Source organism: Eutrema salsugineum, unplaced genomic scaffold (genome assembly GCF_000478725.1).
Source record: "Eutrema salsugineum unplaced genomic scaffold, Eutsalg1_0 scaffold_8, whole genome shotgun sequence".
Taxonomy (NCBI): Eukaryota; Viridiplantae; Streptophyta; class Magnoliopsida; order Brassicales; family Brassicaceae; genus Eutrema; species Eutrema salsugineum.
Genome location: NW_006256414.1, coordinates 574540 through 587876, shown reverse-complemented (window position 1 = coordinate 587876; position 13337 = coordinate 574540). Strand labels below are relative to the sequence as shown.

General features: G+C 33.8%; 5 protein-coding genes across 5 annotated transcripts; 3 read left to right on the top strand and 2 right to left on the bottom strand.

The window, feature by feature from the left end:
• Positions 1–236: 236 nt before the first annotated feature.
• On the top strand, positions 237–1440 carry LOC18009776 (heavy metal-associated isoprenylated plant protein 15). The gene is made up of 2 exons (XM_006391628.2): positions 237–318; positions 1130–1440. Exons 1-2 carry the CDS (start codon positions 237–239, stop codon positions 1438–1440), a joined length of 393 nt encoding a protein of 130 aa, XP_006391690.2.
• Positions 1441–1868: 428 nt separating this feature from the next.
• On the bottom strand, positions 1869–3647 carry LOC112081856 (2-C-methyl-D-erythritol 2,4-cyclodiphosphate synthase, chloroplastic). The gene is made up of 3 exons (XM_024148629.1): positions 3224–3647; positions 2982–3112; positions 1869–2312 (listed from the first exon to the last, which is right to left on the bottom strand). The coding sequence occupies exons 1-3, from the start codon at positions 3561–3563 to the stop codon at positions 2079–2081; spliced, it is 705 nt and encodes a 234-aa protein (XP_024004397.1). The 5' UTR covers positions 3564–3647; the 3' UTR covers positions 1869–2078.
• Positions 3648–4008: 361 nt separating this feature from the next.
• On the top strand, positions 4009–6694 carry LOC18009857 (PIN2/TERF1-interacting telomerase inhibitor 1). Its single transcript, XM_006391627.2, has 11 exons — positions 4009–4183; positions 4264–4348; positions 4575–4651; positions 4747–4783; positions 4872–4965; positions 5051–5117; positions 5296–5392; positions 5478–5641; positions 5737–5997; positions 6080–6202; positions 6421–6694. Exons 1-11 carry the CDS (start codon positions 4106–4108, stop codon positions 6484–6486), a joined length of 1149 nt encoding a protein of 382 aa, XP_006391689.1. The 5' UTR covers positions 4009–4105; the 3' UTR covers positions 6487–6694.
• Positions 6695–6725: 31 nt separating this feature from the next.
• LOC18009701 (meiotic recombination protein SPO11-2) lies at positions 6726–8975 on the bottom strand. Its single transcript, XM_006391626.2, has 11 exons — positions 8892–8975; positions 8708–8791; positions 8405–8534; positions 8172–8309; positions 7979–8067; positions 7738–7866; positions 7565–7659; positions 7418–7480; positions 7252–7328; positions 7046–7173; positions 6726–6895 (listed from the first exon to the last, which is right to left on the bottom strand). Exons 1-11 carry the CDS (start codon positions 8973–8975, stop codon positions 6761–6763), a joined length of 1152 nt encoding a protein of 383 aa, XP_006391688.1. The 3' UTR covers positions 6726–6760.
• Positions 8976–10728: 1753 nt separating this feature from the next.
• Positions 10729–13114, top strand: LOC18009781 (probable WRKY transcription factor 56). The gene is made up of 2 exons (XM_006391625.2): positions 10729–11200; positions 12928–13114. Exons 1-2 carry the CDS (start codon positions 10806–10808, stop codon positions 13112–13114), a joined length of 582 nt encoding a protein of 193 aa, XP_006391687.1. The 5' UTR covers positions 10729–10805.
• The last annotated feature ends 223 nt before the right edge of the window (positions 13115–13337 follow it).

Sequence of the window (13337 nt, the reverse complement as noted above, 5' to 3'; positions counted from 1 at the left end):
CCTTTTTCCTCTAAACCCCTTTCATGAGGCGGTTTGTTATTGGTATAAAAGAATCGACTTGTTTCATTTTGGAGTAAAAACCACCGACCTTTTTTGTTTTATTTCCTCTCAATATTCTGCTCTTCTCTACACAGAAAATGAAGGTAATATGTTTTTTTTTTTCGACAGAAAATGTAGGTGTTTTATTTAGTTCATTAAGGACTAGTAGATTAATGGTGTTTTTTTTCTTACATTTTATGCAGAAGATGGTAGTGATGATGGATTGTTACGATGAGAGATCAAAAGGGAGAATCATCAGAACAGTTGCTAGCTGTCCAGGTAATTCACATCAAACTATGAAAGTATTTTTCTTTGATTCTTGTCTTGTTCATGAGTATTTTATTGAAAAGACAAAACTTCTGAGTACACACACTCTCTGTTTTTGGGATTCTTTATGGATTATGAATTGAAACTCCAAAAAGTTGAATTGGATTCTCTTTCTTGTTCATGAATTTTTTTTGAAAAGACAAAAGTTTTGAAAACACATACTCTGTTTTTGGGATTCTCTATGTGTTATGAATTGTAACCCCAAAATGGTGAATTTGATTCTTTTTCTTGATCATGAGTTTTTATTGCAAAAACAAAGCTTTTAGTTACACTCAAAAAGAAAAAAAAAAGCTTTTAGTTATAAATACACTATGTTTTTGGGATTATTTATGGGTTATGAATTGGAACCGATGAAAAATGGATCTGTTTTTTTTTTTTTTTTTTGGTCTGGTTAATGAGTTTTATTGAACAACAAAGCTTTTGATTACCCACATTTACTCTGTTTTCGGGATTTTTTTGGGGTTATGAATTGAAACCAAACAAAAGAAAATGTGATTTTTTGTCTTGTTCATGAATTTTATGTATTAAAAAAACAGAAAAGCTGATAATTACACATTCACTCTGTTTTTGGGATCCTTCATGGGTTATGTATTAAAAAAAATTAATGAACTTGACTTTTTCTTGTTCATTAATTTTTTTGCAAAGCTTTGAATTACACTTAGCTCTGTTTTTGGATTTTTTTTTATAACAAGTTATGAATTGAAACCCAAAAAGCTCCCTTTTAAAGATCTTCCTAAATCTGAAACGTTCTTTTTTCTTTTAGGGATTACAACGATCACTATGGACTCCAAAGATGGGAAATTAACGGTGATTGGAGAGTTCGACATCAGGAAGATTCTTACCAAACTCGAAAGCAGATGGAGAAATGCTAAAATGGCAACATTTGGACCTTACGATCCGAAAAAAGAAGCTGAAACCGCTGCCGCTGCGGAAAAGAAGAAGAAGGAAGAAAGTGAACGTAAGGAAGTCGAGGCTTACCGTGGAAATCAGTCTCTTTGTGGTCCTCCTCCTATGTATCATCACGTTAGTGTATACGATCATGACAACAATTCCCATGGATGTATAATCTCTTAAGAGATTCAAGAGAAACAAAAAAAAGGCATATGGTAATGTTCTGATATTAGAATTGAAGTAAGGATATTTTAGATTTGATCATGATGTTAAGATGTTTAAGTTGTTTTGTTTGTTTTGATTAGTTAGCGTTTATTAAGATGTTTTAAGTTTTTTCTGTGTGTCATATCACTATCTTTTTCACATAAATTAGTAGGCGTTCCTGTGAGCAATTAGCATTGTTAGCTAGAGAGAACACTTCGTATGATATTCAACAAAATAATTATGTGGTAAATTCTAATGTATACTTCGATAAAAAGATATGTATTTTGAAAACACACACACATACACATCAACAAGATACATAGATCAACAAAAATATAACAGTTTTTCATGTGATGAAATGTCTGAGGATGAAAATGACAGACGTAGAAAATTGCGTCACAAGAAGCTTCCAGCTAAAAAAGTCATAATTCAAAACTGACAAAGAAACCAGAATCATTTTTCCACTTCAATGTATCATCATCACATGATTCGATTTTACTGTTCTAAGAAGGGATAATAAACCTCTAAAGTCTAAAGGATGATTACATTAAAAATTTACAATAAAAAGTGTTTCTTTAGGAGATTGATACATATAAGGAATATGATATAAAATTGACTCACTTCTTCATGAGGAGAATAACAGTGTGAGCTGCAATGCTTCTGTTTTCTCCAAGGCTATCAACTTTCTCGTGGGTTTTAGCTTTTAGGTTCACAACAGAAGGATCTGCACCTAGAAGCTTGGACAGATTGGATCGGATCGTCTCTTTGTGTGGACTTATCTTTGGTCTCTGTAGAATCAATGTAGCATCTAGGTTTCCTATCTCGTACCCTGCCTCGTCCATGAGTCTCACCTGAAACATAAAGCCAAACAAAACCTTGTTTCAAGTTCATTGAATCACTCTTCATATCCGACAAGAAGCTGATATTTTGTTCGATCCACATAACCATAACCTCATTATAACTGATTACATCACCTAATTACAAGTGACCATCATTCAAATATTATAGCTTGATTTACATTAGCTTCCATGCAATCAAACATTCACAGTCAATCATAACGAAATATATTACACTAAACCTGACCCATAATCTAAAAGGGCAGACATGAAAGAAACTCGAGTACCCATAATTAACATCAATTCTGTGTATTGTCACCAAGAAAATGGTAAGAATACGAGATTATTCTATAATTCATCAACACAATAAGCAGGAACCTAATCTAAACTTGAGTAATGCCAAGACTTTGCAAGATTTTTCTTTTCTCCATATCTTGTCTACTCCCTCTATAAGTTAAAAGATTATACTCAAGAGTCAAGAGTATTACAGAACTTTGATATCCACTAATCAACAGCTTGAAAACTAAGTAATTTCCATCAACCTACGAATCATACTTGAAAGTCCGAACCTTTCTATAAAATACCGCAGACAAAATCAGGCTTAAAGACAGAGCTATAACCTAAGTTGGTAGTGATAAGGGAATCTCTGCATACACACAATTTCACACAAAACTGAAAGCTTACAGCTTCTTTGATGAAGACGGATGATGCAGCTCCTTTCCATTTAGGATCAGAATCTGGGAAAATCTGACCGATATCAGGAAGCCCTAAAGCTCCCAAAATTGCATCCACTACACAGTGGAGCAACACATCCCCTGAACCAATACAAGTTTCACAAATTCAAATAAAAAACCTATAATCTATAAACTAAAATCCAATGGAATCAAAAAGATAGAGTTCACTAATCGAATTCCGGGAAATTTCACCATCGGAGTGAGCTTCGCAGCCTCTATCGTGAGGGATATCAATGCCGCCGATGATCAGAGGGTACCCTGGCTCCAACCGGTGCAGATCGAAACCGTGACCGACTCGAAACGGAAGAGTTCTGGTTGGTTTCCCTGAAGTCACCGGTTCATTGACGCCGACGGCGGAAGACGCAGCCAAAGCTGAGATTGAAGCACGACGCGATAACGAGGGAGAGATAGGCCTCCGTATAGAGAAACCATAGCCTCTGATCGTCGTCGCCGAAAGAAGGAGTGGATTTTTGGTAATTTGAGAGTGAAACAAAGACGAAGAAGATAGCTGAGTAGAAGTAGCCATAGCCATTTCTTCTGTGATTTCTCTCCCTCACTCAATTCGCCATTATATTTTACCAAAAAAATTAAGTGGTGGAAATTTCAAAAAAAAATTTGTCACATTTTTCTTGTACTAACTCACAAATTACTAGCAAATTCTTTTTGTTACATTGTTTTGGCTCTATATCAATTTATTTGCTAAGTAATATTTTTACATTTTGAGAAATATTAATTTCAAGACAAACTGCCAAATTTCAGTTGTAAATTTTGTGCAGCAACGTAAGTGTAAAAGAAGCTTTAAGCTGGGCTTTTAGGTGCAGAGATTTTTGAATACTTGTTTGGGCCTATACTAGCCCATTTAAATTTGATTAGATCTCTACCGTCGATCAAATGCCTTACAGGATACTTTACAAAAGGCCGCGTTGTAGAGTATAATTGCTCATCACTTCTTCCGCTTTAGGTTTAATTTCTCTTCCCAGCTTTCCCTAAACTCCCTCGCCAACTCTTCTTTTGAGCTCCAACTAAACGGCGACGGATTGTCTGCAATCGATCGCCGGAAATTAGGAAGAGAAGATGTCGGCGCCGGAAGCTCCGGTTAAGTATGTCGGTATCCTCAAGGAATCCGCCGCCTTCCGGCTTATGAAATCGATGGTGAGTTAAATTCTCCTAAATGATCTAAGCTTAGAAAATTCTGTAAAGACCTAATTTTTTTGTAATTTTGATTTTTTTAGGGCTGGGAAGAAGGAGAAGGACTTGGTAAAGATAAGCAAGGGATCAAAGGCTATGTAAGAGTGAAGAACAAGCAAGATACAACTGGTTCGTTTCATTCTTCTTACTTCTTTTTAATTCTCTCTATTGCCTGATGTATATGTGAAGCTGTGCAATTTTATGATAGAGGAGACTGAAATAAAACTACTTTGCAACTTATACACCAATAAAACATAATCATAATGTTCTGTTTCTTTTGGGGGAATGTGTGTTATGTAGATGCATATAAATCTATAGTTCATGTAGAGGACTAAAAATTTTGAATTGGGAGCAGGTGTTGGTGTTGATAAGCCGAATCCATGGGCATTTGATACAACTCAGTTCGATAACATTCTCAAGAAATTGAAAGTGGTAATGGCTGTGTTCATCTTTCGTTTTATCTATGAACTTTTGGAAAAATCGAAAATGATTTCAACTTTTTTTCTTTTTCTGGATGCTAATTGCAGCAAGCAGCACCTACCAAGACTAGCAAGAATGATGATGGTAACATTACTTCTTGTTAACTTAATCTCTTTCTTGATTATGGAAGTTTAATTTTCCTTATGATTCTTGTTTCTGTGGCATACGCCAGATTCAGAGAAGGAAGCGGAAAGTGAAGACGATGCTTCCAAATCTGAGCCTGCCAAGTCTAAGACCGTTGCAAAAGTCACTCGTCCACAAGGAAGGTTGTTAGATTTTTTTAATTTTCTTATCAGCCCTCTCTGGCAAATATGTATGGTGTTTTAATTTTTGAGTTTTTCATGGGTTTAGGTATCAACGTAGAGAGAAAGGGAAGCGTGTCAATTCATACTCGTCTAAAGATCTTGAAGGAATATTGGTAAGCTTGCTTTCCACTCTCCTTGTTTTATCTGCTCGTGAGCAGGATATTCATAACTTCATAACTTCTAGATATTGTTAATTTGTGCATATTATCATGATTTTTTTTTCTGCTATAACCATTATATAAACAAACCACATTATGAAAGTGATAGTCTACGTTATTTACTGTTTTGTAGGTTAAGCGAACTGAGGAACCGTCTCCTGTGGTTTGTGACATAGCCGATACTATGGAGATTGAAATTATATCTGAGGACCAAGATGCTAGTGTTAAAGGTGACCTTTACTCTTGAAATGGTGCGACTTTTCGCTGTTTTTTGTTCTTTGAGCTGAAAACATATGGATCTTTTGGACTGAACAGAACAGAAAATCGAAGAACCTTCTTCAGACTGGTGGGGATTTAAATCTGGGTTTGTCTCAGGCGGTCTTCTTGGTGCCAAGTCTGGCAAAAAGAAATCATCGAAGACTAATGAGAGAAGAATGTTTTGTGAGGACGATCAAGAGAATCTCTACAACTTGGTTCAGGTATGTGTGTTTGTCTCCCCCAACCACTCTTCTTTGCAAGGTGTTATTGGAAAAGAGGTTGGGATCTTGTAGCTTAAACCGTGAAATGTCTGCAGGATAAAGCCACGGCTGGAAAACAAGGACTGGGTATCAAAGACCGACCGAAGAAAATAGCCGGTGTTCGTTACCAAGGGAAGAAGACGTCCTTTGATAACAGTGATGATGATGATGATGAGGAAGAGGAAGAAGACGAGAATGAGGAAGATAGTGAAGACAGCTCTCTTGTCCAAAATACTCTCCCAGCAAAAAGGAAGCACGATGAAATCATTGAACCCAAAATCAAGTTAAAGAAACTGTGCAAGGAGATTCTTAGGAAGGTATGTTGACAATTTGCTTTGAACAGTCTTATCTTTGTCATCCATATTCCTCATACTTGTTAATGTGCAAACACATTCTCAGGATGCTGGTCGTGGTGGATCTATGAAGATGAAACAGCTTAAATCTCTAATTGATGAACAAGCACCATCAGTTCTCTCAGAATTCTCTTCAAGCAAAGATGCTATTGCTTACTTGAAACTTAAGGTAAATACAAATCTTAGCTTATCTTATTCCCAATCTCTCCTATTACTTCTTGTGCTTGGTTACATTGAGATAGAAATTCATCGGATGTGAGAATAATGAAACGTGATGGTGGAGTTAGTAAAATAAATCATTTTATTAGAGGATTTTCTCATCTTTCATTATAGAAAGGTAAAAAACATGTCAATTTTACTGATGTTGTTGTAACCTCTTTGTTACAGCTGGAGCGAAGTGGGAAGTTTGTTGTGGAGGGAAAGAAGATCAGTCTCGTATCAAAAAAGAAGTGAGAACTATATTTGTTGGAACTATCATTATTCCTGAATAGGACAGTGGAGATTAGGACAAGTTTTGTTACTAAATCATCACCATTCCGTATGTATAACAAAGATAATCCTTATCATTCGGAAATTTTGATTTGTTTGTAATCTATTTATACATTCTATGAATTTTCATAAAACTTCACGTAATCGCTTTCATATAATAATCGATTTGAAAGGAAAAAACACTTTTTTTGTTGGTTTGGTCTTTGGGGGAAGATCTTACATATTGGTGTCTGAATTGTTATATGTATTTGCCCTGCACGATCTTGGTGGCTATATATTTACCCAGATAATCATAACCATGGCAATACAGAGCTTCAATTTCAGCTCTCTTACCAGTTTCAATCATCATTGACAACTCGTCTCTGTAGTTTTCCTGATCAGAAAAGTAAGTCGAAATTGATTTGAATTTTGAATACGTAAATTACGTAATTCGAATCTTGGAACTTTCAATCAACATATTTGCTTCCAATTGAACATTACTACTGATTTCTGCTTTATAATGTATAGTTAGTTAGTTAGTTACCTGCAAGATTTTGGAGGACAATAAGCTTTTAGCAATCTGTGAGTCCTTTGGCTTTAAGGGAACCAAAGACTCTTCTGGTATCAGATTCAGATCATCTCCTCGCAGCCCAATCCACTTCACATTGCAAGCTAAGACAAAGCAAAAACTATTAATACAGAGACCTGTGGGATTATTTGTTGCAAACAGTGGGTCTTTTTAGTTTTTACCATATCTGTAAGCTTCAAGACCCATTCCTACGCTTCCAAACTTGAAGGTGCATAGTATAGCTAACCCAGCTGGATTCCTTATAAAATTTAATAGACCTCTCAGTTTGATATTATGAGCAACTAAAATATTATCTATACAAAGAGGACGATATTCATTTATGCTCACCAATCTACTAGAGCAAGAATTGGCAGATCAGGAAAAGTTGTGCTCATCCGATGAAGGAAAAACCTAAAAACATTCAACTACCAAGCTCAATATCAGTGTCTGCATACATTGCAACCATGGTTTTGTTATCTGAGTTAAAAGATTGACCTTGTGGCAATATCCGGATACCCTTTTGCGGTGATGAATACGCAAGGAATGTGATTGAACACGCGATCTTCCACAAGCCGATGAAATATCGCATGCTGAAAACAGATCTAGGAGTGACTTATATGAACGATTACATTTATGTTATATGTCCTTGATTAGACCAATGACTATACCTTTTCCACAACAATGATGTACCGAGCATCGCTTCTCATGATAGTATTGTCTAGCAAATTCAAGTCTCCTGAAATTGCAAAACCTGAAGAACCACAGGCTGAACAATCTACAGCTTCCTTATCTGGTTCCTATGTGCGAACAAAAGAAACGGACAGAGATCACAATGTTAGCTTAAAACATCAAGGATTCATCGGAAAAAGCAAAACCGGCATAGAGAAAACAGATTGCTTAATTACTCACATGTATAAATAACCTTCCAGCAACAAGGCCTCTGCTAGAAGCCATAATCCCAAGACTGTATCTACTGCAACGTAAAAGTGCTACCACATCTGTATAAACCACAGGCAGGAAACAAAATCATAAGCATAAATGTTTCAGAGAAAAAAAAAATCTCTTTAAATTAAGCATGATTTTAAAGGAACATTGGAATGACCTTGAACGCTTCTGTTGACTTCAATCTGAGAAGAAAAGTATTCTGGTGAATCACAAAGCAGTTTATAGAAGAGCTCTCTTTGTGTCACTCGTTTTTCTTGAAGCAGAATCTGAAAGCATATTTCCATAACTTTCCACACTAGAAATTTGAACACAACGACCCATTAATCTCTGACTGATATGATTTCAATCAAAGGATTTGGATGAGTAATAGAAGAGACATTGAGAGATTACCTCGCACAAAAGCTTTCGCTGTTTTTGCATTCGTCAATGAACTCTTCGTAAATGAAGTAGAGAGGAATATGTATGAAACATCTGTGAGTATCCCTGGGTTTATACAGCTATTGCTTCTCTTCCTATTGATCTGTCAAACGAGAATTTCAACTTTATCTCATAACCCAGAAAAATCGAGAAAGGAAACAGAACGACACAAAAGCAACAACGATTTTTGGTTCTAGTCATTTCGGAATCGGGAAGATCTAGTGATGAGATTTTAAGAAACGGAATCAGGAGATTAGTAGCCGAAAATTACAGTACCAGAGAGAGATCGGAGATGGCTGGATCTGGAGAATTCAAAATTCTGAGGAGATTGAGTACGGAAACTTCGATTCTAGCACGAGCCTGTAAACAACGATCTTCAAATTCAAATCGGAACCACGAGATTCGACAAAAAAAAGGGGGAAGATAAATCACGAATTTGAAAATGGGAAGCGAAACTTACTTCGTGAGGAAGAAGAATATCAGCGTAAGAGAGGTATTGATCTGAGAAGAACTTCATGGATGATAGACATGAATTTTCTTCCATTTCCAGAGATTTTTTTCCGCTTCCAATCTCTTTTTTTTTTTTTGAAAACTGTAGTGAATTTGATTTGAATTCTTCAGGCGCGCAAAGTTTATTGATGATGATATTTTGAAAGCCGCGTTAGCTTGATGCGTTGTACGGCCCAATTACACAATCACGAACAGCGCTAGTAAACTGTATGCCGTTGCGAGCATAAGAAACCGGCATGCAGTTCATGAACCCTTCAACGGAACTCATACAGTAGTCCTAACTTCTTTTCTTGATAAGAAAACAAAATTAACTCTTAGTCATACTTAAGCAAATTTAATTTAGTTACAGAATGTTATTATAAAGACCTAAATGCAATCCAAGCTTTCTTTTGTGTGGTTAAATATATAATCGAAAGTTGAAAAATTGATTGCGATTGCATATTCTACAATATAAAGCGATGCGTAAGTAAATAAATTAACTCTGTTGTGGTAGATTTTGTGGCAGATAATTTGGCTAAGCAGGCCCTGCAATTGTATTCCATAAACTCTGTTTAAGTTCTTATTTAAAACATCGATGTTTCAACAAAAAAAAAGTAATTAAATTAACTAGACTAGCTAGTTAATATCACATAATTCGATTATAGGATATTTACAGTAATGTAGCTATAAGTTGAACCGGAAAATCACGTTTTAAAAAGAAGGCACATACTTATTAAAAAAAAAAATAGATCTATTAAACATTTCATTTATTATAGTTAATAGTTCATGATCTGAGAAGCTTCCACGTGCATGCATGAGCTTGCATATGTACAATCATGCTAATTTTTATTTGGATTTATTCGACCGGTCAAATGAGATTCTTAACAACTACAACCAGAATAATTTGCTTAAGTTCGTTTATCCGTATATAGTGCTCAACTTTTTTTGTTTGTTTTTTGGCCAAAAATGCCCGTGAACAATAATTTTATAAGCGACTTCATGATGCATGTTTAGTCTAGTTCTAGTTTTTTTTTTTTTTTTTTTTTTGAGTCATGTCTAGTACTAGTTTGAAAAATAAAAAAATTATATATTTCTTTTATCATAATTAACTTTAATATGGCTGGACCGTGGACGAACGAAATTTCAGAATGAAACTTTGCAAAAACGAAACCAAAAAGGGAACGTGAATCTAACGACCATATTATATCGCTTTATTTATAAAAGTTTGATGAACTTTTAAAACTCGTAACTTGATCGATCGGTGGAATCTACCAGATCAATAATGTTATACTATAATTAACCACACATTTGAAATGAAAGAGAACGCTGTTATTTTACCTGTTACATGGAAATGTATAAGCTCATTAAGCTTTTACCAAACATTCCTTTTGTCTTGGGACATCAAATAGAAACTTTGACCACTAATTAGATGTATATTGATTGGTTATATGAGACATTGCCATATGGATATATAGTTGTCAAAATCACTTTAATTTCTGTTCATTTTTTTTTTCTATTTTGATAGAGATATTTTACTATTTAGATTCAATTAAAATAATTTGGCATATTACATACATTTTAGGGTATCGTATAAATATATTATTCTAAATAATAATATTGATCCAAAAACTTTGTTAAGGAGAAGAAGAGATATATAGCTAGGAAAAGGAGAGACTAAGGCAGTTGAACAGAAAGTTAGGTGAATATAGTTGGCCTCAATCCTTTTACTCATTCTTCTTCTTTCTCCCCTACAAATATCCTTATAACCTTCCTTCTTCTCTTCTCTTTCTTCTTGATATGCACACATAGATCCATAAACACACATATATAATTACATATAGTGCGTGTGAGAGAGATATCTAGATAGAGAGAGCTTTTACAAACAATGGAAGGGTTCGATATTGACACAAACCCAATGTTAACACTAGAAGAAGGCGAAAACAACTCTTTCTCTTCCTTTGACGACAAAACCTTAATGATGATGGCTCCTTCGTTAATGTTTTCCGGCGATATGGGCCCATCTTCTTCTTCCTGTTCTCCGGCGAGTTTTCATATGTCTGCTCAGCCAGAGAACTTTCATGGTGGAGGAGGAGGAGGAGACGCGGAGGAAATGGGAGTATTAAGTGATCACAATAAGAAAAATAAAGGGAAAGGAAAGATGAGATCGTCGACGATGCAGAGGATTGCATTTCATACGAGGAGTGATGACGATGTTCTTGATGATGGTTATCGGTGGCGAAAATATGGTCAGAAATCTGTTAAGAACAATGCACATCCCAGGTTCTTCTTTTACTTACATTTAATACATATTAATGTGTTTTGATGAAAATATGACATCGTCAAAGTAGATTTCGAAATTAACCTAAGAATATATTTACACACGTACTCTTGGTCAATAGTCACGTGTATATCTTGCCATCTTGGTTGGAAATATTAGTTTAACAACCTAAACTATCGAAGTCAAATTGTGTAAGACCGATTACTTTACGTTAATGCTCGTGTCTTTTGAACTAGCAGGGGTGTTTATTTCGAATTGGTTTATCCCAACCGGTCCCTGAATTAAATTAACAAAAATTAAATTGGTATAGAATATAGATAACCAAAAATAGAGCAAATATGTCATACCCCATAATAGGATCATTATGTCATATTTTTAACAGGCCAATGTGGATCTGTTTGTCTCATTGTTGCTAACAATGGATAATCGTTGTTGTTGGTTCATATTTTAGTCGACACAAGTTTAAAATTATCTAAAATGTTTCGGCGACCTATCATTAATTAATTAGATACTTAAAACATTAAATTTATTAGTGTCATATGTTGATGAATCCGTGATCATGAAGCAAACATGATTTGGCTGTGCCGTTCGTCCGGCCTAGTATATTTATCGTTTAGATGATGTCTACGCAGATCAGCAGATGACCCAAAGTCCCAAACTAACTCAAGAAATTAATACTCAAAATTACAACGATATATACTATGAAATTATTGGGAATCTGCATTTTTGTAAGATTTTGAAATGAATTTATATATTAACCTGGCACAATAGCTTCTTAAATGTACAATATCTTTTTTTTTTTTAATTGTTGTCAAAAAATTTCAAACCAAAAAACTGTTTTACAACGAATGCATTTTTTATGTTTTTAACAACATCAGTAGAAATGAACTTTTGAAATGAATTTTATGTTTTAAATAACAATTAGATTTTACCCCGTGCATCCGCACAAGAATTTTTTAATCAAAATTTGTAATATTTATATTTTCTTTATAAATATAATTTTTTAATAAGTGATATAAAATTTTTTTTTAAAATTTTTTATTATTATGATCACCATGATCATAAAAATATAATTTTAACCCGGTTATTTTATTAATCAAAAAGTGACCGTTATTATAAAAATATATTTTTAACTCGTTCATTTTATTAATCCAAAAATGATCATTCTAACCCGTCCGTTTATATTACTTTATAATATAAATATTTATTAATTTTGAAATAATTTTCTCCTAATATTTTGCATGCTTTAATAACCTAACCCGCATAAGATCATAATTATTAAAAAAATTTAACTTGTTCCATCAAATTATTATATAATATTAATATTTATCTATTTTCAATATGTGAAATTTTAATCTGATAGAATATGATTAAAAAATATAATAAGATAGTTGTTAATCATATATGTTATTCTGAAAATTTTATTTAAATTTTAAATGTTTAATTAAATCTAATTTAAATTTAAGGAAGTCTATTTAAATTAATATCTATAAACTATAGATATAACCTATATTTAAGTAAACTTTTAGTTATTTAAATTAATATTTAATTTTTGGAACTAAATATATATATATATATATTAAAAAATATTTAAATAAAATTTTAGGAAACAAACACTAAAAGTGCTTCTGTTTTAATATAATAGATAATTTTTTTTTTAATTGCTTAAATACAATACGTGGATTGATTTATTTATTCATTTGTATTTTGCAACAAAAATAAATTGCAGGAGCTACTACAGATGTACATACCATACATGCAACGTGAAGAAACAAGTGCAAAGATTGGCAAAAGATCCAAACGTTGTCGTAACAACCTACGAAGGTGTTCACAATCATCCTTGCGAGAAGCTCATGGAGACTCTTAGTCCTCTCCTTCGGCAACTTCAATTCCTCACCAGAGTTTCTGATCTCTGACTCAATGTTAATTGTTAGCCGTGTAATTAAAGCATATTAATCATGGTTTACTCACTCCATTGACCCTAATCTCCCAAGAGATAAATGTATAAAACAAATTAAATTGAGATTATAAATATTTTATAATTCTTGAGATGATTTGTTCATGTTTGATTTTGATTTGTTCTCTCTTTGATGTGTTGTGTTATTTAGTTTGAGGGACAACTTAGACATACCAATATTG